Source organism: Amblyraja radiata, chromosome 15, assembly GCF_010909765.2.
Source record: "Amblyraja radiata isolate CabotCenter1 chromosome 15, sAmbRad1.1.pri, whole genome shotgun sequence".
Classification (NCBI taxonomy): Eukaryota; Metazoa; Chordata; class Chondrichthyes; order Rajiformes; family Rajidae; genus Amblyraja; species Amblyraja radiata.
This window is the reverse complement of record NC_045970.1, coordinates 6,086,033-6,113,694: the sequence shown is the minus strand read 5'-3', so window position 1 is coordinate 6,113,694 and position 27,662 is coordinate 6,086,033. Positions and strand designations below refer to the sequence as shown.

The 27,662-nt window shown below is 39.9% G+C and overlaps 1 protein-coding gene across 3 annotated transcripts in view; it reads right to left on the bottom strand.

The window, feature by feature from the left end:
• tnks2 (tankyrase 2) overlaps positions 1-27,662 on the bottom strand; it is a 75,282-nt gene that overhangs the window by 1,886 nt on the left and 45,734 nt on the right. For all 3 annotated transcript variants that reach the window (XM_033033572.1, XM_033033573.1, XM_033033574.1), the window contains 18 exons: positions 26,586-26,707; positions 22,728-22,819; positions 22,546-22,624; positions 21,801-21,972; positions 20,985-21,061; positions 17,976-18,121; positions 17,137-17,302; positions 14,334-14,553; positions 10,819-10,928; positions 9,445-9,633; positions 7,475-7,730; positions 6,725-6,807; positions 5,588-5,708; positions 3,943-4,040; positions 3,772-3,846; positions 3,585-3,690; positions 994-1,180; positions 291-447 (listed from right to left, as the gene is read on the bottom strand). In XM_033033572.1, coding sequence (XP_032889463.1) covers positions 291-447; positions 994-1,180; positions 3,585-3,690; positions 3,772-3,846; positions 3,943-4,040; positions 5,588-5,708; positions 6,725-6,807; positions 7,475-7,730; positions 9,445-9,633; positions 10,819-10,928; positions 14,334-14,553; positions 17,137-17,302; positions 17,976-18,121; positions 20,985-21,061; positions 21,801-21,972; positions 22,546-22,624; positions 22,728-22,819; positions 26,586-26,707 — 2,456 coding nt within the window. The remainder of the gene's footprint in view (positions 1-290; positions 448-993; positions 1,181-3,584; positions 3,691-3,771; positions 3,847-3,942; positions 4,041-5,587; positions 5,709-6,724; positions 6,808-7,474; positions 7,731-9,444; positions 9,634-10,818; positions 10,929-14,333; positions 14,554-17,136; positions 17,303-17,975; positions 18,122-20,984; positions 21,062-21,800; positions 21,973-22,545; positions 22,625-22,727; positions 22,820-26,585; positions 26,708-27,662) is intronic.

The window sequence follows — 27,662 nt, the reverse complement described above, 5'->3', positions numbered from 1 at the left end:
TCATTTATAGATGCACATTTAACAAAATCCCAAAGTTCAAAAAGCAAACAAACAAAATGTGGTATCATACTTGGGATCTGTGCCAAATAGTTACGATAATGGGATATTGTTGTATTTGTTGTGACATTAGGATTAATTTTCATTTCTTAGTGGTAGGTGAATGTTTGAATCAGCTGTGTTTCCCTTCTTTAAATCCTATTCTCAAATAAAACATTTATTGAATTAACACTGTAAAAAGTATTTGTGTATCAGTTGCAAAATTGCAGTGAAGGAATATTTCTTTAATATACCTGTTCACCTCTATAAATAACATATTCTGCCAATGCTAATCCATTTACACTAGGGCGACCAGTGACAGAATGGTGACCAGGTGGTGCATGAGCCATTTTCATTGCACTGAACTGCAAAAATGATTTGCCCAACGTAACACGACAGAACACTATTTGCCTGTTGAAGAGAAATAGTGAAAATTTAAATTGCCAGTAGAAAGCAGCCAGAAATAGAGAAAATACATCAATAACTTCACGACTCTTAAACCAATTAAAAGTGTTAATATTTTTTATACTGAGGCCAGTTAAGTCATAGACCACACTTCACGATTCTCAGTGCTTAAGCGATAGGCACAATATTTCAAAAGCTGTATTTCAGAAAGCGTGACATTAGAAAAATTATTTTGCAAAAGTATCAACAGCCAAGTTATTTCTAATCCCTCCACAAGCAGATGGCTGCACAACATACCCTTGTCCAAATGCAATTTCTACCCTAATAGGCATGACCACCTTGGGTGTTACTGATATAGCACCATCTATTTTGTATAACTGACTTGGCGGCATTTATTTTACACCATTTATTTGTAAGTATTGGTTACAAATCATGTCTTGTTCAAACATTTATGCATGAAAGCTATGAAAGGTCAGATTACTAATTAAAAGCCTATTTAAACACAATAAGAACATTTCCGTTATGAAGAAACATACATGTAATAGAACTTACCTATGACAAATGTAACAGGACCTATCTTTATGTGTTGGACAACCTGTGCCACCACCAATTCCATACACATACTGGTTACTTTTGGATGAATTTTCAGCAAAATAAATACCAGCTCCAAACATCCCTCCAATGTAAGCATGCCTTTCATCAAAACCCTTGTGAATAATGGCATTTACAAAGGGAGAACCTGGAGAGGAAAATATACATGAAATGAAAATAAATTCCATATATTATATTCTGCATCAGCTCTTCATGGGTGCCTTCCAACGCCCAATGAAACCATCGAAACAGTTATCATTTAAATACAAAAAAACACAAATATATATTCATTGTCAATAACTTGACTTGTGTGTTAACAATAAGTTCAAAGCCGATTTCAAGTTTCAAGTTTACATTTATTGTCACATGCACCAATTGGTAAAGTGAGATTTGCAATGTTGGAAGAGAACAAATTATCCATAACAAATGTCAGAGTAAATTCCATCCTGTGGGAAGGCCAGAGTTAGCCCCCTCGACAAGTTTGGGGCAAAAAAACAAAAACAAACAGCAGATGGATAATTCACACCTCTGTCTTAACCAACTGTCAAAATATTTCTTAAATATGTCTACTATGAGCTAAAAGAACTAAATAGAACTAAAAACAAATTTAAATGCAATACAAGGAATTAATATAGAATTAATGTAAATCAGTAGTTTATGTATGGTGTGGACAGTCAGCTGAAGGGCCTATTCCATGCTGCATCTCCCCGTGATTCCGAGTACTATGAACCACAAAAGTGCAGTCACACGTACCCTGTTGCTCTTACTTAGAATGATTAGAGAATCCGTCCCTCCATCAGAGGCAACCCTGGTGGAAAGGATTCCCTAAATTAGTGGAGACTCGCCACAATTTTAAGCTCCCATGCAAACCTCTAACATTGGGGCACAGTTGAAAAACCAAGTAAACACAACTGTGGAACACCAAGGTTTGCACAGAAACCATTAAGTGGACAGATGTCAACAACTATGTTGGGATCTGCCAATATTTCCTTGCAAAAGTCAAGGCCAACATCGCGGAGATAAAATCCGGAGAGGCAGTCTCAAATATTTCCATAAGTGTCTTTTTACAATACTGGAGAGTTTTGACGAACAAGATTAATATTCACTTTTTTACACCAATGCACTGTTCTTAACAAAAATCTACCTATCATGTGAAACCATATAAATAGCAGATATAAATTAGATAACTTCAAGACCGAAAGTCAAAAACCTTTTTCATAAAAGACAAATTTTCTTCGTTTTCCCACCAAAAGTGTGACATTAAAAACTCTGCCACATTTAGTCATGAATATTTAATTCATAGATAAACTTCATATGACCCCTCATACATATACATTTTGATAATGATCTAGGGAAATATCTTCATCAATACCAGGAGAAAAATACAGTAACATAAAGTTAATACAGTACAGTAATGATCCCGTAACGGTCATTGTTCTTGGTGTCCATTGTCACAACGACTGTTATCGGGGGCGGTACCTCCGTAAGTTAAATCACGGAGTCTCCAAACCTCTAAAGCTTTTCAAACACCCAACGAAGTATCCAATGGTAGTAGTGATCTTTGGGCAAGTTAATTATTTTTACTTATTTTCCAATTTAATATATCAAAAACATTGTGGTGTCAAAAACGCAACGACTGTATACGATATATTTTCCGACTTTTTAAAATCAATAAAAAAACATTTTTGACATAAATCGGTCATCAAAACTAAGAAACTGAGGCAATTTTCAAGTTGGCAACACACTGTCTCTTGTTTACCTGTCATATGGACCAATTTGCTAACCTCATTCCTTCGTGTCAACTTCGGGTAGCTCCGCAACGACCGTTACGGAGACATTTTACATACAAAAAAAATCAGCTCAAATCAAATGATCTGATGAATCATCGGCCATCGATATAGCTCAAATCCACAAGGTAATATCCCGTTTAGATCGGACATTGGTGAAAATGCGAACTAAACAGGATTGTTAATAATGTAACGTTTGTTTTCTGGGACACCAAATCTTTGAGTGTCCGCTGCAACGTACGTTTGTGTGTATGATGTGTAACGCGCGTTGTGGTGTCACACTCAGAAGGATGCAGTATTCTACTACATGATCATGTGGATGAAGTGGAAACGGTGTTTGCAATTTTATTGTTCCATGTGATATTCATAAACATAGAAAGGAATAAGAAATACGTGCACTGACTGTGCCAACCAGGTCACTGATGGACTCCACGCGACAACTGTTACACAAAATGTATTTGTGTATTCTGATGCCATTTTCAGAAACTTGCCATCAATATGCTATCTTTTCTTATATTTGTTGCTGATACTATGTTAGTCATGAAGGGTTTTCAACTTTATTGAAGGAATTTGAAATATAACCCCATTTGTCACATTTGTGTGTGCTGTATTGTAAAAAGACACATATTTAAGAATATATCTGTTGATTTTCAGATAGAGGAGAAGGACTAGTAAGAAGTAGATGTGTTCCGGAAGTAAACTACAAGGAGGAAGAACTGCTCAGTAAAGAAAAACAATACAGGCTTCCAGTAACAACTTACTTACCATGAAACAACATTCTTTCATTTGAATGGCTGTGATTTTCTTCAGATACTTCTTTTCTTCGATGTGTATATCTCTCCCAAAGTCTTTTATTGCACACCCTTTGAATCTGAAATCATTTTTTGTTGAGTTACTTCTTTCAATAAATAACACATAATACTGAGAGAAAATCAAAATTGATAAAGCAGACCTTCAAGAAATTGTATTTATTGAAGACTCCTCCGGAATGGCCGCCATCCCGATGTTCTCTCACGGTACTTTGCATCTATAACATGTTCATAAATTATTAAATTACCAGAGAAAGGCATTGCAGATTAAGTATACTGCATATTTTAAGTACCACATAAAGTAAAATTGGCACCTCTTCCTCCACAGATTGGAACTCCATATCCACCGGTAACAAATCAATCAGAATTGTACCACTGTTGGAATTGTTTAAAGTTAGATATGGGTTGATGCCTACATTTTAAAGAAAATGAATCAATTACTTTTATCGCTTTATGTACTGTCTCCAAATCGTATTTCTTTTAGCATTACAGTCCATTCTTAACTTAGTATTACTCAACTCAAACTATCTTATTTTTTTGTACTTTGTTGCAGTTATCACACTTAGTCCAAAGTATTGAATCATTTCAGTTTATTTGCACATTAGCAGTGCGAATCATCATACTTAAACATGATTGTAGCAAATGGCAAGCCTGCAAAGCCTAAACAAAGGACAAGGGCACTGCTTAGAAATTGAAAGATATCCAAAATTGGCACTGGAGAAATCACCAGCTAATAAGGGCTGATGCACAAGGAAACCCTTCTTTTGGGTGCTCCAAGGGAAATAGCACAAGACAGGGTGTGGCTGTGAGGTTGAGGTATCAGGATGAGAACTAGTTACTCCACTGCGGGGCATTGTGAAGGTGGCGACGGTGATGAATTATGTCAGCAGCTTACTGAGTGGGTTTGTGGGAAGAGATCAGATTAAGACATGAATGGTACTGTGGCAGGGTGATCAGACGGCTTGAGATTTGGGCAAGGGTCAAAAACTGGTGAAGTGGGAAGAAAGTGGAGAGGAATGATATGTGGGGCCTGAAGGAGAGCTGGGTCTGCATAATATTTAACAGGGGCTCGCCCAAACTGGTTTCAAAGTGTCAGACTGTGTAGAAGAACATTTACAAAGAACTGAAGCAGGAATCAAATGCCATTAAGGTTTGATTCCACAATAAAGTCAAGACCCTTCTTCAGACCTGAACGTCACCCATTCCTTCTCTCCAGAGATGCTGCCTGTCCCGCTAAGTTACTCCAGCTTTTTGTGACTATCTTCGGTTTAAACCAGCACCTGCAGTTCCTTCCTAGACATATCCTTCTAAATTGTAATCGCTGGAATTTAGAAGGCTGAGAGGGGATCTTATAGAAACATAAAATTCTTTGAGGATTGGACAGGAGAGATGTAGAAAAAATGTTCCCGATGTTGGGGAGTCCAGAACCAGGGGTCAGTTTAAGAATATGAGGTGGCCATTTAGGCTGAGATGAGGAAAAACATTTTCACCTAGAGAAGTATGAATCTGTAGAATTCTCTGCCACAGAAGGCAGTGGAGGCCAATTCACTGGATGTTTTCAAGAGAGAGTTAGATTTAGCTCTTAGGCTAAGGGAATCAAAGGATATGGGGGAAAAAGCCAGAATGGGGTACTAGATTTTGGATGATCAGCCATGATCATATTGAATGGTGGTGCTGGCTCGAAGGGTCGAATGGCCGGCTCCTGCACCTATTTTCTGTTTCTATGTAATAAATCAGTCATGGACAAAGAAAAATAACAGACCTTGTAAAAGCTTAGAGCAAGTTTCTGATTTCCCATTATCTTATTTAGCATTTGTTGCAAAAATGCAGCACAAAGCAATGCAACTTTAGTTCTACAAACAATTGTCATTCTGAAGTACTAAAGTATTAACTAAGAGACTTCTTTGGACATTATTAATGACCAAGTACTAATAGATGGAATACAAGCAAATGCTTCACCTTGCTGTACGGCTAAAAGACGTTCAACACCTTTGATGATTTTATGGCGATGTCCGTAAGCATTTATTCCAATTTCCTTTAGTTCTTTATGACCCATTTCAACCAATACATCCAGTGTGATCTGGAGAAGATTTTGAAATCAGTTATCCACAAACAGTATTAAAAGGCAAAGCTATTAAAGTAGTATGATCCTAAATCAACTAAATGCAATGAAGAATATCAAACTGATTGGAATGTGCAAATCTAACACTGCAAATAAGTTGAAGATTTCATTTTTCCTGGATAGAAGATCATCAAAATGTAATAGGTTCTCCCGATATGAGCTACTCTATATGGGTGAAAGCAAGTGTAGACTAAACTTGCCAAACAAACTGGAGCTCCCAGTTGCTAACAATGTATCTCCGCTTCCCATGCCAACCTACCTGCCCTCAGCCTCCTCCAATGCCAGAGTGAGACACCATGCAAACTATAAATGACTACGGGTGGCTTGATTGTAATCATGTATAGTCCTTCCGCTGACTGGACAGCACGCAACAAGAAGCTTTTCACTGTACCTCAGTACACGTGACTATAAACAAAGCTAAACTAAACTACGTGCTGCTACCTTCAGCAAGTTATGAACTTGGACTGACAGATCACTCCGAACATCAATGCTATTAATGGTCTAGCTATTAACTGTATACTCTCTCCTTAAATTCAACTTCCGAAAATGCATCACCTAATCCTTATTTGGATTAAACGGCATCTGCCATTTCTCTGCTCATTTCTGCAACTTGTCTATATCTCGCTGTATCTTCTTACAGCATTCCTCACTATCTGCAGCCCCTTCCAATTTTGGTGGTTCAGTCAGCAAATTTACTCATCTACAAGTCCAAGTCATTTATACATATTACAAACAGCAGAGGTCCCTGCACAGATCCCTGCAGAACTCCACTGGTCACAGCCCTATACTTCTTAAACTTTATGGTTGATCTGTACACCCCTAATCCTCCCGCACTTATTTAACATACCTATATTCTCAAGGAAGACACACAAAAATGCCAGTTTGGCATTAGATTCAGATAAAGACGATTACTAGGTCTTCAACAACAAACAATGAAGCAATTACTGAGAACATACACAAATCTGTAAACATACCTGTTCTTTTTCAAAAATATCACACAGATGTTCCAGTCCCAAATTCCTCAAAAACTGATTAATAGTCATGTGTATTCCAGGAACTTTAATGGAAAAAAAACCACCCAATAATGAGTAAACTATTGAATTCATATCTTCAAAGACATTATATGTGTTGTCATCTTTGGACAGTCAATTTGTATTTAAAGCATATAATTTCTTACATCTCCATTACAAAGTATTTGCTCATTTTCAATTGACACGACCTTTACTCAAATATAAAGATGTGTAGTTTAAGAGTTAAATTTCTAGATCCAGGAGAGAACCATTTTGATGGAAAAATTGAATACATTTATTTTGTTTTAACTGAATAACTGAGGTTCCGTATTGTTTAAATTTGTGATTTTCCTTTCAAAAGATGCCTATCATTTTGCATTTCAACCAGTTCCAAAAATATTTTCAGGCCAGATATGGTAATTTATTTTACAAAACTCGTTAATAAATAATCTATACTGCAAGCAAACTGCTCAAAAGTGTTTTAAAATCATAGATTGTTAAACAATTGTTTTAAAATCTGGATAGGGTTAGAGGAAATTAAAAGATGTATTTATGTTTTAGATAAGACAAGCTAGGGATATTGCCTGCACACAACTGTCAGTTTAAAGAAGCTTTTACCGTTACTTATGCACCTGTTCCTCGGCAAAATAACCAGGGTGTCACAAGGATTTATTCATTATTAACACAGCTCATTAACAATAAAAAATCCCTTACTTTCTTTTTTCTCTAAGTTACTGATTTCTTCTGCACCACACATGCTACCACTGGAAGTCAGCTCACAGAAGCCACTTGATAGATTGTCTAGATTACATGCAGCAGATGGATTTCCTGTATTTGATGGAATAGAAGGCAGAGACGCGGCTGTTTGTCCTGCTGCTTGTGAAGCATTGATAATAGCATGGGGCTTGTGGCAAGATGGCAATACAGAAGGAGGCATTGCAGCCATCAGCAAAGCTCGGACATCGTCTGCCTGTATAAGAAGATTGTTATTTGCATTTTTTTTAAATATTTCCTCAGAACATTATTCAATTAAAATACAAACTTTCCCAAAATGAAAATTTCAGGTTTTAATTTTATTAAAAGACACAGTACACCTTATTGACCTGACAGTCACTATTGTAAACATAAGCACAGAAGATAACTATTTTGACATCCAGAAAATATCCTTCAGGAATTGACCATATTTCTATCAATATTTTGTTACAACAAATTAAGATATCCTTTTTTTTTAAATTAAAGTTTCTTTCTTGTTTAAAAGTTACACCAGCAACTGCTTTTAAAATATTTGCTCAAGAGAAAACAATGACTACAGGTTGAACACTGATTTTCCAGCAACTGATGATCCACCCACCCCTATAATCTGGACAAAATTACCAGTTTAGTGGAAATTCCGTGAGCAGCCACAAATGGCTTTGCGAGTGGCAAGCGCTCTATCTGGTCATGTCCCTCTCCCGTCTCCCCAGCCATTTAGAACACCTGCTTCGAACCCCTCTCCCGACTCACAAGGCACCAGCAAGCCCTTCTTCACCCACTGAAAGGACACAAAGTGCTAGAGTAATTCAGCAGGTCAGCATCTCTGGAGAACATGGATAGGTGACATTGGGACCCTTCCTCAGGCCGATTTAGTCAGCTGAGTTACTCCAGCACTTTGTGTTGTTTCACTTTAAAACTAAGCGTTGATGCTGCTGATCTGCACCAGCGAACCCTGCTTCACCGGTGACACGGCTGTTATTACAGCTCACCTTGTAGCCCCTGGGAACAGTGCTTTCTTCACTGACAGAATGCACTCGGTCACCGTGAGGCTCCCTCCCCTCTCACCCGCTGTCGCTTCTATGGTGGAGAGCTTTGTTTATCGTCACGTGTACTGAGGTACAGTGAAAAGCTTCTTGTTGCATGCTGTCCAGTCAGCAGAAGGACTATACTTGATTATAATCAAGTCCGTGACTCCGTGAGAGATGGAGGCGGTGGGGGAATGAGGAGACGGCAACCTGAAGAAAGCATTGTCCCCAGGGGTTACAATTTGAGCCGCAACAACATCCGTGTCACCGGACCATGTGGTGGGTGAAGAAAAGCTTGCTGGTGCATCTTGTGCGTCGGTGGTGGGGTCAGAAGCCGGGGCTCTAAATGGCTGGGGAGACGCTGGGAGCCAGGGATGGGTCGGCAGGTAATTCCATTCACATTCAGTTTACATTTTATATTTGTTGTATTTACGTTTCTGGCACTCTATAGTGCTTTAGAAAAACGGGAGGGGTGTCATTAATGGGCCAGGGGTGTATTGTCATTTAACTATCACTTGACGTCTGGTGGTCCAGAAAAACAGATAATCCAAAAAGGCTTTGGAACAGAGGATGCCACAAAATCGGTATTCAACCTGTATTATAAATCAGTTTAATACTAGTAAACTATTGATAAAGTTGTGTATAATAAATCTTTTGTCTCTTCCCCAGAAACATGTTACATAATTAAGGTTGGGTAAAAGAAATCTTGCAATCCATTCTTGTATTAACACATTCACAAAGTTTCAGTCTTCCATTAAAATGCAAGAATGTACATAATCTGATTTAAAGTGCAAAAAGTTATAATGCAAATTACTTAAAAAAAATTAATGTCAATTTTAAAGTTAACAAATGTCACAATTCTAAAATGGATCAGATTGGGTCATTTTATTTCAGTAGAATACCTACAGTGATGAGATCTAATGGAGTTTGTCCTTCCTGGTTTCTCATAGTGGGGTCAGCTCCATGAGCGAGCAATAGGGTGCATAATTGTGTCCTCCCTTTCTGGGCTGCTTCATGAAGGGGAGTGAAAGCCCATTTGTCTGTTGCATTTACACATGCATTATATCTTATCAATAATGCTGCAACATCCACATGCTGGAACAAAAATACACACGTAAATTACTGAGCTGTAACAAGTACTGCATTTGGAAGATATTATCACTGGCAGGCAAATGGATCCTCAGCCTACCTGCCCAACCGAACAAGATCCTGCTCTAATCTTTAACAACCATCATTGCAATCTATAATACCACCCACTTTAGTGTAATCTGCAAACTTACTAATCATTTCTTGTACGTCCAAATCATTAATATTGATCACAATCAGTGATGGGCCCTACAGTGAACCCTGAGGCACAGACATCCACTTCGCAAAACAACCTTCCATCCTCTGCTTCCTTGCATGAAGCCAATTTTCTATCCAGTCGGCGAGCTCTCCTTGGGCGTGCCACGCGATCTAAGCTCGCCTTTAGCCCCATGCGATTTCAATGATAGGTTTGTTCAACTGAATATCTCTTTAAGAATTATTGGAGCAGCTCATCTGCCAGCCACCAACATTTCCAATGGACACAATTATGTTTTGCCAAAGTTAATAATTGGTGCTTAAGTGGACCATGACATCATTTTCCCTGACTGCTCTAGTGGATTCCATACAGAGTCCAATGGGAAACACCAATTTCCCCATAAAGCTCTGGCTAGGCAACTGTTTAAAACTTGAATTTTGGTCCATTGTCAGACAGTTGATATCTGGAATCTGTCAACATATCCCTGCCTACCAGAAATGTCTTTCCAAAGTGCATTAGCTCACACTTGTGATAAAATTGCACCTGTCACCACTAACTTTCCAGTTGATCCATAGACATATACTAAGACAACAATCTTAGTTATCACCACTCTATCAATTTTACTGTCACCTGCAAACATAGTAATGAGTTTGTTTTAGTTAGGTTTCTTGCCCATAAACCATCCTAGAAAATAAGGTAGTCCCAATAAATAAATAAAGGACAGATAAATACATGATGATCTTGTGTCAGGATATACATTAGAATCCAGAGAGCACCAATGGAGTTAACAAATCACAATTCTTAACCATGTTTAGAGAAGCTTAATCAAAATAATATAGATAAAAATCAGAAAGGGAGGGAGATGCTGACCATCTATCTTGAAGTAACATTATATCTACAACAGTAGATATATTTAGCTCCTTCAGAAGCAATTGACAGAAACATTTCCTGTTATCAAAAGCGCAAATGGATTTATACAGCACTATATTCCATCTTACCCCATATGAAGCAGCATTATGTAAAGGTATCAATCCACCTTTATCCTGAGCATTCACAGCTGCACCATGCTGCAGCAGATATTCTGCAACTTCTAAATTGTTATAACCAGCTGTTAAAACATAATCACAAGTTATAACCAAAAGATAAAGTCACCACACTGCCAAATACTGGTATTTGAAATAGCAAGTTGAACAGCTTCAAACAAAATTATAGACATGTTTTCAAATATTCCTCAGTGTTGATTGGTACAATCAATTTTTAAACTGAATATAGGATTATGCACAAAACTTGGATCTTCAGGGTCGAGTGGGGGGGGGGAGGTGTTAAAATAACATACCATACATTCATTTCGATACAAAAGTTGACAGAATTTACCATTGGCCCATTCCAGAAAATAGTCTTAAACTTTAATTTTGCGAGGTCAAAAATGACAAATGGCAGTAAGAGCCCTCTGGTCTAGGCTAGTTCATTAGAATATAGAGACACAAGAAGCTGCAGATACTGGAATCTTGAGCAATCCTGCTGCAGGGAAGGACAAAGTGCAGGAATAGTTCAGCGGGTTAGGCAACATCCCCGGAAAACATGATAGGTGACGTTTCGGGTTGGAACCCTTCTGCAGGATCTCAGTGCGTCAGGCTGTATATGTGGAGGGAATGGACAGATGAGATTTAGGGTCAGGATACTTCAGTCTGAAGTGGGGGCCTGATTAAAACGTCATCTGTCCATTCCTTCCACAGATGCTGCCTGACCTGCTCAGTTCCCCCAGCAGTTTGTGCTTGGCTCATTTGAATATACCACTGTTGTATGTGGAGCTGCCTGCACATTCCAACTACAATGGCAATCCTATTTACTCAGCACCCTGAACGGAGCACAATATCTGAAGATATTTTAGGGAATTATTAAACATCAGGGAATATTGGAGTCAGTGACTAAAGCTTGATCATAAAGTGGTGTCCAAGGAGAAACTTGAAGAAGGAGACAGAAAGATTTAGAGGGATTACAAGCACTTAGGATCTTAGCTGCTGAAGATATGGTTGTCAACTAAAGGTAAATATATTTGGAAACAAACAGAATAGGTAATATTACTAGGGCACAGACACATTCTGAAGCTCACAGTACAAACATGGCATTGAAGTAAAAGATAAAATCTTGCAGTCAATGGTTAACTGCTTTGTACAATTATTAAATAGAAAATTATTACTTCAATTTGTACAATGTATAAATCTCCAATCTATGTGTAGACAATCCACTGAACATGGGAACCTCAACACTTGTAGACTAGACTTGTGCAGTTCAAAATTATTTACTTCAATGGATGGAAAAAAATGCAGCATGTTTCTCACTGCTATTATGTATTCTGTAAATTGTCCATGGTTAAAATTCTGCTTTGATTCCATTTCATAACCGATAAGTAGATGCCTGGGAATGATTAAAAACAATTTAAATTTGGAAGATTAAGATGTAAAGTTGAATATTCAACTGTTGCCAGAACTTCAAGATGTGATTACAGTGGTAAATAAGTTAGAGAAAATTGTGGGGTTTTGAACTTTGGCCATATTTCAACCTTGATTATTAACAGCTTCAGGAGTTGCCATCATGAGTCGAGCATCGAGGCAGAACAATATTCGCTTAAATGGATAATCAGTTTCCTCCTGATATGTTAAAGTTAACAGATTCCTATGCTTGGGTTAGGCACTTAAAATTGCTCATAAATGGATAACTGTACAACACTGCTACAAGAGCCTTGAAATGAAGCCAAGGCCTTGTTCCCAATAGTCAGGAACTTTAACCCAGCCAACCTCAAGAGTGTACTACAATACTTTAAACACGTTTACTATTCGACCGGAGGCCCAAGCTCCCTTGACCATTGTTACACAACCATCAAAAGATGCTTACCACTCCATCCTCTGGCCGCATTTTGGAAAATGTGACTATCTGGCTGTGCTTCTAATTTCTTGCTTATAAACAGAAACTCAAGCAGGAGGATCCAGTACAGAAAGTTGTACAGTGCTGGTCTGAGGAAATAGATGAGATCTTTCGTGACTGCTTTGAGTCGGTGAACTGCATCATATTCAAGGACACTGCAGCTGATCTAATTGAGTATGCCACTGCCATTGTTAATGTGTAGAGGAGTGCATGCCAAAGACAATACAAGTGTTCCCCAACCGGAAAATATGCATCCTTTCCCAGGTGAAGTCCAAGCCTTCGGTGTTCAAGTCAAATTATCCCAAGTTATCAAATGGTTTACAACTTCTGCAAAGCCATCAGGGGTTTGGTAAGGTAAGGGGGAGATACAGCAGTACCTGGGTGTCCTTGTACTCCAGTCACTGAAAGTTGCCGTGCAGGCACAGCATGCAGTGAAGAAAGCCAATGGAATGTTGGCCTTCATCACAAGAAGATTTCAGCATAGGAGTAAAGAGGTTCTTCAGCAGTTGTATAGGGTTCTGGTAAGCCCGCATCTGGAGTATTGTGTACAGTTTTGGTCTCCTAATTTGAGGAAGGACATCCTTGTGATTGAGACAGTGCAGCGTAGGTTCACAAGATTGATCCCTGGGATGGCAGGACTGTCATATGAGGAAAGATTGAAAAGACTAGGCTTGTATTCACTGGAGTTTAGAAGGATGAGGGGGATCCTATAGAAACATATAAAATTATAAAAGGACTGGACAAGCTAGATGCAGGAAAAACGTTCCCTATGTTGGGCGAGTCCAGAACCAGAAGCCACAGTCTTAGAATAAAGGGGAGGCCATTTAAGACTGAGATGAGAAAAAACTTTTTCACCCAGAGAATTGTGAATTTATGGAATTCCCTGCCACAGAGGGCAGTGGAGGCCAAATCACTGGATGGATTTAAGAGAGTTAGATAGAGCTCTAGGGGCTAGTGGAATCAAGGGATATGGGGAGAAGGCAGGCACGGGTTATTGATTGGGGATGATCAGCCATGATCACATGAATGGCGGTGCTGGCTCGAAGGGCCAAATAGCCTACTCCTGCACTTATTGCCTATTGTAGAGGTGTACCTTTGTTATGGACTTAACCACTCCCGAGTGCATCGAGCTCCATATTCCCTGCCTCATGAATCTGGTTTTTTTTCCAATACATTTCTCACTGGATTTATCAATGATTTATATTACACTTAATTCGATTTGAGACTCCATCCTGGTTTGTTCTTGATTTCTCTTTAAATGGCCAAAGTATAGACCATTGCCAGAAGGTGATCTTAGTAGAAATTATTGACTAAAAATATCAAAAACTGATGGCTTAATTTTCAAAACTTTTGTCAGGTCTTCTAAAATAGATTACCTAGCATCTCAATTCTGTATTAAAAAATCTAACAGGATCAATGTGGTGACAATGAGAAGCTTAAAAGTAACTTTAAAGGAAAAAAGTCTAATGTGCATTGTTCTTCAAATTTAAATACCCAGATATTTCGCATATTCCGAGTTCAAGACAGTTAAAAATACATGCAATATACTATATGCACAAAATAAAATATAGATTTAACAAAATCAGACCTGCTAAATGCAAGGGTGTTGAATGTCTTCCCTGGGTATCTCTGCAGTTAACATTCTCTATTATGCATAATTTCTTCACCCTGGCCATGCACCCCTTCTTTGCAGCATCAAGTAAGGCAGCATCGCCACTCAGGAGGTCTTGTATGTCAATGTCTCCATCCTTTATTAGATCTAATGCTGTATTTCCATCCCGGTTCTTCTTGGTTGGATCAGCGCCATGCTAGAATTTAGTTTGAATAAATAATGAATACATTTGCCAATATTATTCACTTCATTTGCATAAATATACAACTATCAGTTGGACCCCAGGACTAGATGGTCTGAGCTATAGGGAGAGGTTGAGTAGGCTAGGACTCCTTGGAGTGCAGGGGGATGAGGGGTGATCTTATAGAGGTGTATAAAATCATGCGAGGAATAGATCGAGTAGATGCACAGAGACTCTTGCCCAAAGTAGGTGAATCGAGGATCAGAGGACATAGATTTAAGGGGAATGGGAATAGATTTAATAGGAACCTGAGGGGTAACATTTTCACACAAAGGATGGTGGGTGTATGGAATAAGCTGCCAGATGAGGTAATTGAGGCAGGGACGTTTAAGAAACAGTTAGACAGGTACATGGATAGGATTGGTTTGAAGGAATATGGACCAAACATGGGCAGGTGGGACTAATGTAGCTGGGACATGTTGGTCAGCGTGGGCAAGTTGGGCCTGTTTCCACACTGTATCACTCTATGACTCACACAAATCACACTATTTTAATTTGCTTTTTTGTTTCCTCATTGATTTTCTCACCACATAGCACTACTACAATGAAATCCCCAAAAAAGGGTTAAGGGCCTGTCCCAGTAACGCGACTTTTCAACAACTGTCTTCGACCTTCAAGCTCGAGGGCACTCGCCTGAAAAACCTCGAGCTGGATCGACCGTCAGCGATGAAACCGTGAGCTGGATCGACTGACCGCACACACGCACAAACACATCGCAAAGGTGGGGGGCCAGGGAAGCTGGGGAGCGCTGCCTGAAATTCACACCCGCGATGAACAGGAAGGGAAAAGGCGACTGGCATAGTGTACAGTAAGTCCTTTAGAGAGCGCGGGGGAGAGAGGGGGAGAAAAGGTGGAGAAAAGGGGGAGGGGGAAAAGAAGGAGTGAAGACACATTTAAAAAGCCAGACAAATTTTATTAAAGCTTAGCAGGCATTTAACATTACCGGTCGGTTTTCCTTGGTTCTGAAAACTCCAATGAGCCAATTAAAATGCCAGGTCAGCAAAGGAGATGCCTATGGCTACCTCGACTGCCTATAACTACATAGCGACACCACTCCACTGCACTACGAGTTCAAAAGTACCATGCCGACCAATTTTTACTCGCGGAAAATTTTTCAGCATGCTGAAAATTTTTCCTTGACCAAACTGAGGCTGCAAGTATGCGGGAACTTCCCTCGAGCATGAAGGAGAGTTACAGTGACCTCCTAAGACCACGTGTAAACCATGCTGCGAGTTTGAGTCGAGCGCAAACTCTTCTAAACTCGCAAATGAGGTCCCCGCCGTGGGGCAGGCACTTTAGGGTTACTACATTTTGAATGAGATGTTAAAAGTCTGGTCCCACTGCCTGAGGAATCACTATATTTATGAGACATTTATATAGGTAAGTAAATGGGTAAGTCCTGGAAGAATACAGACCTACTGCAGGCAAATGGAGTTAGTGTCAATCAGCATAGATGTGGAAGCAAAAGGACTACTTTCTGTGCTGTACAACTAAAAATTACTTGAGTTTTGTTTTTGAACAATGCAGTTGAATTTCAAGTTTATGTACAGAACCACGAACAAACATGCCTTTGGTGTCATGCTGACAGCAACAAAATGTCAACACTCATCTTCCCTTTCACTCAATCACGAGCTTAACTTTTGCTGTTCTCAGATGTCAACTTGTTGTCGGGTGTGGCCCTGATGCTAAATGATCGGACTGAACGTCATATGATGGGGAAGAACAAGCCCTGCTACAAAAAGGCCCAAGTATAAATTGACAGCTGGCAAAACCATGCCCCAGGTAAAATAATCAAATCAAATTACTGTTCAACATGTTAAAAACAAAACCCCACAGGATCATTACAGTATCTGTTCAAAAACTGAAGGTTACCACATGCTGATCCTGCTCTCTTACAGCTATTTCTTTTTCTTTCAAATTAGTGGACTGGCATGCAATCCAATGTCAGAGTGCAGTCAGGAAATCACTGCTGGATATAGAGATTTCCACACTCCTGCGCAAGTCTGCATCTGTCTAATACTCATGGATGACCAAATGCCTGCAATTTGGCCAAGAACTGCTGTCAACCTTTGCAAGATCCTGCCTTATGAGTTTTGCTCTGAGAATTGGAATTTTCAAATCTGAAACAATACAGTAACCTGAAAGGGGAATGTGTGCAAATTGGACAACCAGCTGAATATCATTTTGTGACCAAGTAAAGAGTTATTACTTAGACACAACTTGTAACTCAATTGTATACAAATCTGTGAAAAGCAAGATAAAATACATAAAGAAACCAACCTAAAATCTCCAATACTAAATAAAACCCGAAGGAATGTCTCTTCAATGTAAATGTATTTTTAGTTGAGAACAGCCAGTCACTAATCTCAATCCACATTTCAGCAAGATATCGTCATAGCCCAGTTCCAAGAAGATTTCAGACAGATATGTCCTGATTTCCACATTTAACTATTTAGATGACAAAACTTGCCAGATTTAATAAAGTCTCAAGTAATATTTCTACAGGGAAATTCAAGCCATTTGAATAGACTAACTTACTATTAACAGAAGTTTACAAATTTCATATTTTCCCTTGGCAGCAGCTTCATGTAAAGGGGTAAACTTCCACAAATCAGCTACGTTAACCACTGCACCATGTTTAATCAGCAGCTCTGCCACTTCATAATGTCCATACGAGCATGCATTGTGCAATGGAACCAAACCTCTGAAAGAGATAAAAAGGACAAAATAGTGAAGTGAGAAACAGAGGTCTAGAATTTTAAGGAATTAATATCATTCTCATCAAAACGTCCAAATACATTGAGCAATTTCAAACAAGTAAAGTTTAACAAAAAGGTAATTGTGAACATTGTGAATTCACAATACAGCTAGCCGAGTGTCCCCCCGATACATGTAATCTTTGTAGCAGAAATTGAAAATGATCGATCACTCCTTTTGAAGTCAAACAAAACATCCTGCTAGATTAACTAACAGAAGTGTGAGGAGAAATTGGACAGGCAGCATCGCTGGAGAGAAGGATTGGATGACATTTCGGGTCGAAATCCTTATTCAGACTGGACCAGTATGAAGAAGGGTCTCGACCCGAAACGTCACCCATTCCTTCTTTCCAGAGATGCTGCCTGTCCTACTCCAGCTTTTTGTTTCTATCTTCAGTTTAAACCAGGATCTGCAGTTCCTTCTTACATATAAGGAGAAACGATTTGGTATTACAAAAATATTAAAGCTGGTCCCTCGAGCAATTACAATCACAATTGCACATTTCAACTGATAAATTTTCTGTCAACTTTTATGACAAACTAATTAAATTATGCATTTATTGTCGATTGTTTAGGAAACCATTTCCAATAAAATGGAGAGCCATAGAAATTAAATATTACCCTTTGTCTTTGGCATGAACATCAGCACCATTTTCTAACAAATATTCCACGATAGATACACGGTTGTAACCAGCTGCAAAGTGGAGTGGGGTAGACTGGCGGCCTTCTACATCTCTGCAGTTTACATTCTGATGAGTGCATATTTTCTGAAATGAAAAGTATCTTTATTCATGCAAACAGTTTTGGTTCCCCAAGGACAATGTGCAAAGGCAAGAATCCGCAACCAACACTCTACAAAGCCTAGAAGCTGGAAATGTAGTTGCGACACCAATTGGAAGAACACTTCCAGGGGCATTTGATCCCAAGAACCTTGTGCTATGCTTACACATCTCAATCCCACTCTACAGTCTTTCTAAACTGTTGTTCAATCTCGTCTGAAAATGAATCAAGTTGATTTGATATAATATTATTTGCTTCAATGGTCTTTTTTTCCTCCATGCTTTATGACTTTTGCCTGCTTGCAACTTTGTGTGTGCACTTCAGCTGCGTCATTTGGGGGAAAAAAATCTTTGTTTTTGAAACATTTTTGATTAGATAATCAACATTCCTGAACTGCCACATTACCTCAATGAAGTTTAAACTATTTATCAAACAACTTGACTACTTTCATAGAAACGTAGACATAGATAAATAGGTGCAGGGGTAAGCCATTCGATATGGCTGATCATCTAAAATCAGTACCCCGTTCCTGCTTTCTCCCTATATCCCTTGATTCTGTTAAATCTAACTCTCTCTTGAAAACATCCAGTGAATTGGCCTCCACTGCTTTCTGTGGCAGAGAATTCCACAGATTCACAACTCTCTGGGTGAAGAAGTTTTTCCTCATCTCAATCCTAAATGGCCTACCCCTTATTCTTAAACTGTGACCCCTGGTTCTGGACTCCCCTAACATCAGGAACAATTTTCCTGCATGTAGCCTTCCCAATCCTTTAGGAATGTTATATGTTTCTATAAGATCCCTTCTCATCCTTCTAAATTTCAGCGTATACAAGCCCAGTCGACCCATTGTTTCATCATATGTGAGTCCCACCATCCCGGAAATTAACCTGGTGAACCTATGCTGCACTCCCTCAATAGTAATAATGTTCTTCCTCATATTAGGAGACCACAATTGCACACAATATTTCAGGTGCAGTCTCAACAGGGCCCTGTACAACTGCAGCAGGACCTCCTTGCTCCTAAACTCAAATCCTTTCGCTATGAAGGCCAACATGCCATTAGAAACATAGAAAATAGGTGCAATAGTAGTCCATTCGGCCCTTCGAGCCTGCACCGCCATTCAATATGATCATGGCTGATCATCCAACTCAGTATCCTGTACCTGCTTTCTCTCCATACCCCCTGATCCCTTTAGCCACAAGGGCCACATCTAACTCCCTCTTAAATATAGCCAATTAACTGGCCTCAACTACATTCTGTGGCAGAGAATTCCAGAGATTCACCACTCTCTGTGTAAAAAATGTTTTTCTCATCTCAGTCCTAAAATAATTCCCCTTTATCCTTAAACTATGACCCCTTGTTCTGGACTTCCCCAACATCGGGAACAATCTTCCTGCATCTAGCCTGCCCAACCCCTTAAGAATTTTGTAAGTTTCTATAAAATCCCCCCTAAATCTTCTAAATTCTAGCAAGTACAAGCCGAGTCCATCCAGTCTTACTTCATATGAAGATTAGTTTTCTTCACTGTCTGCTGGACCTGCATGCTTACATTCAGTGACTGACGCGCAAGCACACCCAGGTCCCGTTGCACCTCCCCTTCTCCTAATCTAATTCAGATAATAATCTGCCTTCTTGTTCTTGCCACCAAAGTGGATAACCTCACATTTATCCACATTATACTGCATCTGCCATGCATCTTCCCACTCTTTGCTCTGGGGATGACATTGAAAGATTTAGATTGAACCCCGATACGTATGGACAATAACCTCAACATCTTTTTTAACAACAAACTACATTATCCTAAACATAACATCTTCACCCCTTAACTATGGAAGTTAGGATGTTATTTTACAATTGTACAATACATTGGCGATGCCACTTTTAGGATATTGTGTTCAGTTTTGGTCATCCTGCTACAGACAAGAAGTTGTTAAGCTGGAAAGAATGCAGCGAGATGTGTAGGAAGGAACTGCAGATGCTGGTTTAAACCAAAGGTTGACACAAATAGCTGGAGTAACTCAGCGGGTCAGACAACATCTCTGGAGAAAAGGAATAGGTGACGTTTCGGGTTGAGATCCCTCCTTCAGATGTTTTATGAGAATGTTGTCAGGACTTTATGGCCTGAGTTACAGGCAGAGGTTGGGCAGGTTAGGACTACATTCCTTGGAGCGCAGGAGGATGTAGGGTGATCTAAGAGGTCTACAAGATCATGAGGGGAATAGAGTAAAATAATGTGTGCATCTACCCCGAATCAAGAATCAGAGATCATAGGTTTTAGGTATAAGGGGGGGTGGGAGATTACAACCTTCACGTGGTCCGCCCTGTTTAGACGAATGCAATCAACCTGGCGTGCACAATCAAGTAAGATCAAATAGAACAAGTTGTCCTGCAACTTTAGGCTGTGCACGCCATACGCAAGAAGAAGAAGGTATAAGGGGAACGATTTAGTAGGAACCAATGGGGAATCTTTTTCCACACAGGAAATGGATACATGAAATGAGTTGAAAGAAGAGGAAGAAGAGGAGGCAGATACTATAACAACATTTAAATGACATTTGGACAGGAACATGGATAGGAAAGGTTCAGAGGGATATGGGCCAAATGCAGGCAGATGGGACCACTGTAGATGGGGAATCTTGATCAGCATGGGCAATTTGGGCTGAAGGGACTATTTCCATGCTGTACGACCATGACCTGGGAGTTTTTTCCTCCTCGTTGATTTTAATAACATTTAAAGCATCAAAATGAGATTCATATGTGACCTAATAGCTAGGTTTCACAGGTTCAAAACTTTTATTGTGCTAGCAACAACAAAAAGGGTTGAATTACTGGGGGCGAAACAAAAATTACCTTGACAACATCCAAGTCCCCACTTTTGGATGCTTCCAATAGCTGTCTGTCAGAAGCACAATTTCCAACCATGGCACCTATTTGGGAAGAAGGGACAAAATGGTATAAAACATTTCTAAAAATAAGCACAGGCTCGGTTCAAAACAACACTGCCCATTGGCTTTGCTTCAACTCTGTACTATTGAACAATCCGTATTATGAAACATGTGGAGGCAGATAAAAATAATAATTGGTAGCAGTGATGATGCTGGGCTGGGGAAAGGGAATGATGATGGGTAGCGAGTTAGCTGTTCACATCTGAGTGAACAAAGCGGAAAGTTACAGATGACATAAAAATAATGTCGGGTTTAGCCTGTGAGGTTGGTAAAGGGAGCTCTGAACATTCGGAAGTGCAGGAACTCTGGATAAGGATTTGGTAATTTTCAGAGGGGAAGGCAGAGGGACGTCGCAAATCAGGAGGATCATAAAGTCTCTTCAAGATAATGGGGCTGAATGACTGAAGCATGAGCAAGTTTTTCTGTGTTAAGGGAGGAAATTGTGATTGGTGGGAAATAGGTATAGAAGAAGTATTTGGACAGATGAAGTTTTTGGTCTTGCCACTGATCTTGTCTACGTTGCTCCCACCACCCATCCCTAATACATAAAAATAAAGATAATACTGCTGACATTAATCAGATTGCCACGAACAACTCCAGATAAGGGAGTCCCTTTTTCTGAAGGCAGGGAACCAACTATCAGGATATTTGACAAAACAGACAGGCAATGGCATTGAAAGATTGGAACACAGAACAGAACCCATGAACTAAATGTTTCTACCTTGTAAAATCTGCTGCACACTTTCATTACCCATCTGTGATGCAGTGAAACCGTGAAGAGATATTATTAACGAATCAGATCCAGAAGCCAGCAAAAAGCGACATGTGTGATGATGGCCACAGCGAGCAGCCCTGTGTAAAGGTGTCTGACCAAGACTGTCCAGGGCATTCACCTATTAATCATAATGAATGCATGAATACTTTATTGTCACATGTGACAAGTAACAGTGAAATTCTTTGCTTGCATTCCCAAAGTGTGCAAATAGTCCCCACATAAAGGGCGCTTTTCAAAGTATCCACGCCATCCCCCTTTGTTCTGCACCCTCCCTCCCCCTCCCTCACGCTGCATCGCCGTTGCTCTTCCCCCTCCCTCACGGCGGTCCCCCCACGCCGGGTCCTCCTTTGTTCCATCCCTCAGCAGCTGCGTCCACACTTCCTAGTGGTCCGTCCTCGTCCGTCGGTCGGCACCATCATCGACCGCCGCACCGACCTCTCCACTATCACTGACGGGTCCTCTCAAGATGCCTCAGTGGTGCCCGACCCAGGCCCCAGCCACGGGCTCCGTCGAATGTTATACGATGATTCACAGAACTCACTTTCAACACAGTCTGCTTAGACCAAGTGGTACAAATTTCAGAACCCCAACCTGCTTATGCATCATGTGAATGGCATAAACATTACAAAAATCATATGATAAATCATAATTATATTATACACAAAACTTATGGTATAGAAAAGGTACATACCTTTGCATCATTTTTGATGAGTATTTCAATTATATCATTATGGGCCTTTTCTGATGCCACATGGAGGGGTGTCATGAGGCTAAAATAATAGTTTAGAGATACGTTGAAGAACATGTAAATACATACATACAAAACTTACAACATGTAAAAATGTAAACGTAAAACTTTCCAAATCATCTTACTCTTTTGTCTTTTCATCGACATTAGCTCCTTTCCTTAATAGTAGCTCAGCCACCTGTTTTCGTTTTGGATATGGAGATGCAGCAGCAAAATGCTATAAGGTTAAAAGATTCTATTACATAGAATATTTGTATATTCAAACCATCTAATCAAGATATGGACAAATGAAGAAAGCTACATTTGTAGATTTATTCGATTTTTAGACTACACATGAAGCACGTTGGTATCCACAAAATTATTACAAACAACTTTCCAATAACAACTGCGGATGTCAAACCAAATTTAAAAAAAAAACTGTTAAACTCCATGTCTAAATAATTATTCAACCGAGATAAATAACGTTTAATAAAACTTTTAGTTTCAAATAGCATAAAAATCAAGCTTGGATAGTGCAGAAGTTATTTCTTAATTTTTTTAATGGGTCACAAGGTTATGATTAAAAGGTGCCATTATATAAGTTTACATCAGTTTGAAAGCAAGGAGTTTCATCCCCCCCCCCCCCCTCCCCCATAATTTAATTAAATCATTAATTGAATTAAATAGTGGCTTCAACAAAGGTTTAATTTTTGAACAAAATTATGAGCATCTTAGCTTACTTCAATAAAAATATTTCCCTCTTAGCATGCATGGCTTTGCTAACCAGCTATGATTAAGGTCACATTTGCTCAATAGTCCTAAAGACAAATGGTTAAGATTTTTATGCTTTTTAAATAACCTGAATAGCTTAATATATTTAGAAACAGAAACATAGAAAATAGGTGCAGGAGGAGGCCATTCGGCCCTTCGAGCCAGCACCGCCATTCATTGTGATCATGGCTGATCGTCCCCAATCAATAACCCGTGCCTGCCTTCTCCCCATATCCCTTGATTCCACTAGCCCCTAGAGCTCTATCTAAATCTCTCTTATATCCATCCAGTGATTTGGCCTCCAATGCCCTCTGTGGCAGGGAATTCCACAAATTCAGAACTGGGTGAAAAAGTTTTTTCTCACCTCAGTCTTAAATGGCCTACCCTTTATTCTAAGACTGTGGCCCCTGGTTCTGGACTCGCCCAATATTGGGAACATTTTTCCTGCATCTATAATTTCCCCTGCATTTATAATTTGGGACGACAGATGGCACAATGGGCTAAGTGTTTTCGGCTGGCAACCGGAAGGTAGCTGGTTCGAATCCCGCTTGGAGTGCATACTGTCGTTGTGTCCTTGGGCAAGACACTTCACCCACCTTTGCCTGTGTGTGTCCTTGGGCAAGACACTTTACCCACCTTTGCCTGTGTGTGTGGATGTAATTATGTGAAGCACTTTGGGGTCAATGCAAGTTGACTAAAAATGTGCTATATAAATAAAGAAATTTAAAAGAAATTTAATTTAATATGTTTCTATAAGATACCCCCTCATCCTTCTAAACTCCAGTGAATACAAGCCTAGTCTTTTCAATCTTTCCTCATATGACAGTCCCGCCATCCCAGGGATCAATCTCGTGAACCTACGCTGCACTGCCTCAATCTCAAGGATGTCCTTCCTCAAATTAGGAAACCAAAACTGTACACAATACTCCAGATGTGGTCTTACCAGAGCCCTATACAACTGCAGAAGAACCTCTTTACTCCTATACTGAAATCCTCTTGTTATGAAGGCCAACATTCCATTAGCTTTCTTCATTGCCTGCTGTACCTGCACGCCAACTTTCAGTGACCGGTGTACAAGGACACACAGGTCTCGCTGCACCTCCCCCTTACCTAACCTAACTCCATTGAGATAATAATCTCCATCCTTGTTTTTGCCGCCAAAGTGGATAACCTCACATTTATCTATATTATACTGCATCTGCCACGCATCTGCCTACTCACTCAACCTGTCCAGGTCACCCTGCAACCTCCTAACATCCTCTTCACAGCTCACACTGCCACCCAGCTTTGTGTCATCCGCAAACTTGCTATTGTTGCTCCTAATTCCCTCTTCCAAATCATTAATATATATGGTAAACAGTTGCGGCCCCAACACCGAGCCTTGTGGCACTCCACTCGCCACTGCCTGCCATTCTGAAAAGGACCCATTCACTCCTACTCTTTGCTTCCTGTTTGCCAACCAATTTTCTATCCATGTCAACACCCTACCCACAATACCATGTGCTCTAATTTTAGTCACTGTGCGAGACCTTGTCAAAGGCTTTCTGAAAGTCTAGATACACTACATCCATGGCTCCCCTTCATCCATTTTACTTGTCACATCCTCAAAACATTCCAGAAGATTAGTCAAGCATGATTTCCCTTTCATAAATCCATGTTGACTTGGACTAATCCTTTTCCTGCTATCCAAATGCCCCATTATTACCTCTTTAATAATTGACTCCAGCATCTTTCCCACCACCGAAGTCAGGCTAACTGGTCTGGAATTCCCCATTTTCTCTCTCGCTCCTTTCTTGAAAAGTGAGATAACATTAGCTATCCTCCAATCCACAGGGACTGGTCCTGAATCTATTGAACATTGGAAAATGATCACCAATGCGTCCACTATTTCTAGAGCCACCTCCCTGAGGACCCTGGGATGCAGACCATCTGGCCAAGGGGATTTATCATCCTTCAGTCCCATTAGCCTACCCAATGCTATTTCTCGCCTAATGAACATTTATTTCAGTTCCTCTACCCCCTTAGATCCTCTGTCCTCCAGTACATCTGGGAGATTGTTTGTGTCTTCCTTAGTGATGACAGATCCAAAGTACCTGTTCAAATCTTCTGCTAATTCCTCGTTACCCATAATAATTTCACCCGTGTCTGCCTTCAAGGGACCCACATTTGACTTTGCTACTCTTTTTCCCTTAACATATCTAAAGAAGCTTTTATTGTCCTTCTTTATATTCTTGGCCAGCTTCCCCTCGTACTTCATCTTTTCAGCCCGTATTGCCTGTTTTTTCCCTTCTGTTGTCCTATGAAAGTTTCCTAATCCTCTGGCTTCCGGCTACTCTTTGCTGTGTTATACATCTTTTCTTTTAGTTTTATTCTATCCCTAACTTCTCTTGTCAGCCACGGTTGCCTCCTACTCCCCTTAGAATCTTTCTTCCTTTTTGGAATGAAATGATCCTGCGCCTTCCAGATTATGCCCAGAAATTCCTGCCATTGTTGTTCCACCGCCATTCCTGCTAGGATCCCTTTCCAGTCTACCTTGGCCAGCTCCTCTCCTCATGCCTTCATAGTCCCCTTTGTTCAACTGCATCACTGACACTTCCGATTTAACCTTCTCCTTCTCAAATTGCAGACTAAAACTAGTCATATTATGATCACTACCTCCAAGCCTTTCCTTTACCTCGAGTTCTCTTATCAAATCTGGTTCATTAGACAACACTTAATCCAGAATTGCCTTTTCTCTGGTTGGCTCCATTACAAGCTGCTCTAAGAATCCATCTCGGAGGCACTCTACAAACTCTCTTTCTTGGGGTCCTGAACCAACCTGATTTACCCAGTCCACCTGCATATTGAAATTCCCCATCATCACAGTGGCATTACCTTTGTTACATGCCAGTTTTAACTCCTGCTGCAACTTACACCCTACATCCGGGCTACTATTTGGGGGTCTGTAGATAACACCAATTAGTGTCTTCTTGCCTTTACAATTCCTCAACTCAACCCACAGTGACTCTACCTCGTCAGTCCCTATGTCTTCCCTCACAAGGGACTAAATTCCATCCCTCACCAGCAGAGCTACTGAGTTAATTTGAGTTCCTCCTTAGTCACAATAATGTTTCTGTACATTTTTGTATTCTGTATATTTTTATAAATACGTTATGATTTCATTTATAACTGAAATAAATAAATTAGGGCAGAGGAAACCAGAGATGAACCAGTATACAGATTTCAATTCTCACCAGCGCAGTTTCATGAGTTTGAAGTTGCTTGAAATTCACGTTCTCCAAGGAAAGATGTTTTTTCACACAGGCAACATCTGCTTCTTTTGCAGCCTGCAGCAATGAATGCCCTTTGAACTCATCTAGAAGTGTGAACACAAATTGATATGTACAAATATTAAGATTAAATCACATAATATTCCTGAAATCCCATGTTTCAAAACTGTATTCTTGCTATTCAGATAGAAAGAAAGAATAAATTAAAGGCCAGTTATTTCAATATTAATAGCACAATAAAATGCACTGCTATTTTAACACTGGTAACATGCTAACAGGACACTGATCAAATCATTGCATGTTTATATAGAATTAACTCAAATTTACAGAAGGCCTTTTCCAGTTTTGAAGTTCATTGACCTGAAACATTAATTTTGTTTCACTATTCATAAATGTTGCCTGACCAGTTATTTCTTATTTCTATTTTTAATTACAGAAGACCAACTTTGTTTCACAAATTAGAATATCTGGAGATTGTAATTAACAGAGCAAACAAGATGGGATGTAATGTGTTTCCTTTCATGAAGATGGTCATGACAGAGTCTGAGATCCCCAGGTAGAGTCCCCCAAGTCATTACCTTCCGCCACATCAGCCGTCGCATAAAACACATAACCCTCCGAAATTTCCGCCACCTCCAACGGGATCCCACCACTAGCCACATTTTCCCATCTCTAACCCTTTCCGCCTTCCGCAGAGACTGTTCCCTCTGCAACTCACTGATTAATACATCCCTTCCATTCCAAACTACCCCCTCCCCAGGTACCTTCCCCTGCAACCGCAGAAGATGCAACACTTGTCGCTGTACCTCCTCCCTCCACTCTGTACAGGGACCCCGACAGTTCTTTCAGGTTAGGCAGAGGTTCACTTGCACCTCCTCCAACCTCATCTACTGTATCCATTGTTCAAGATGTGGTCTCATATACATCGACGAGGACAAACGCAGACTGGGCGATTGTTTCGCGGAACACCTTCGCTCAGCCCACGTGAACCAACCTGATCTCCCGGTTGCTGAACACTTTAATTCTCCTTCCCATTCCTAC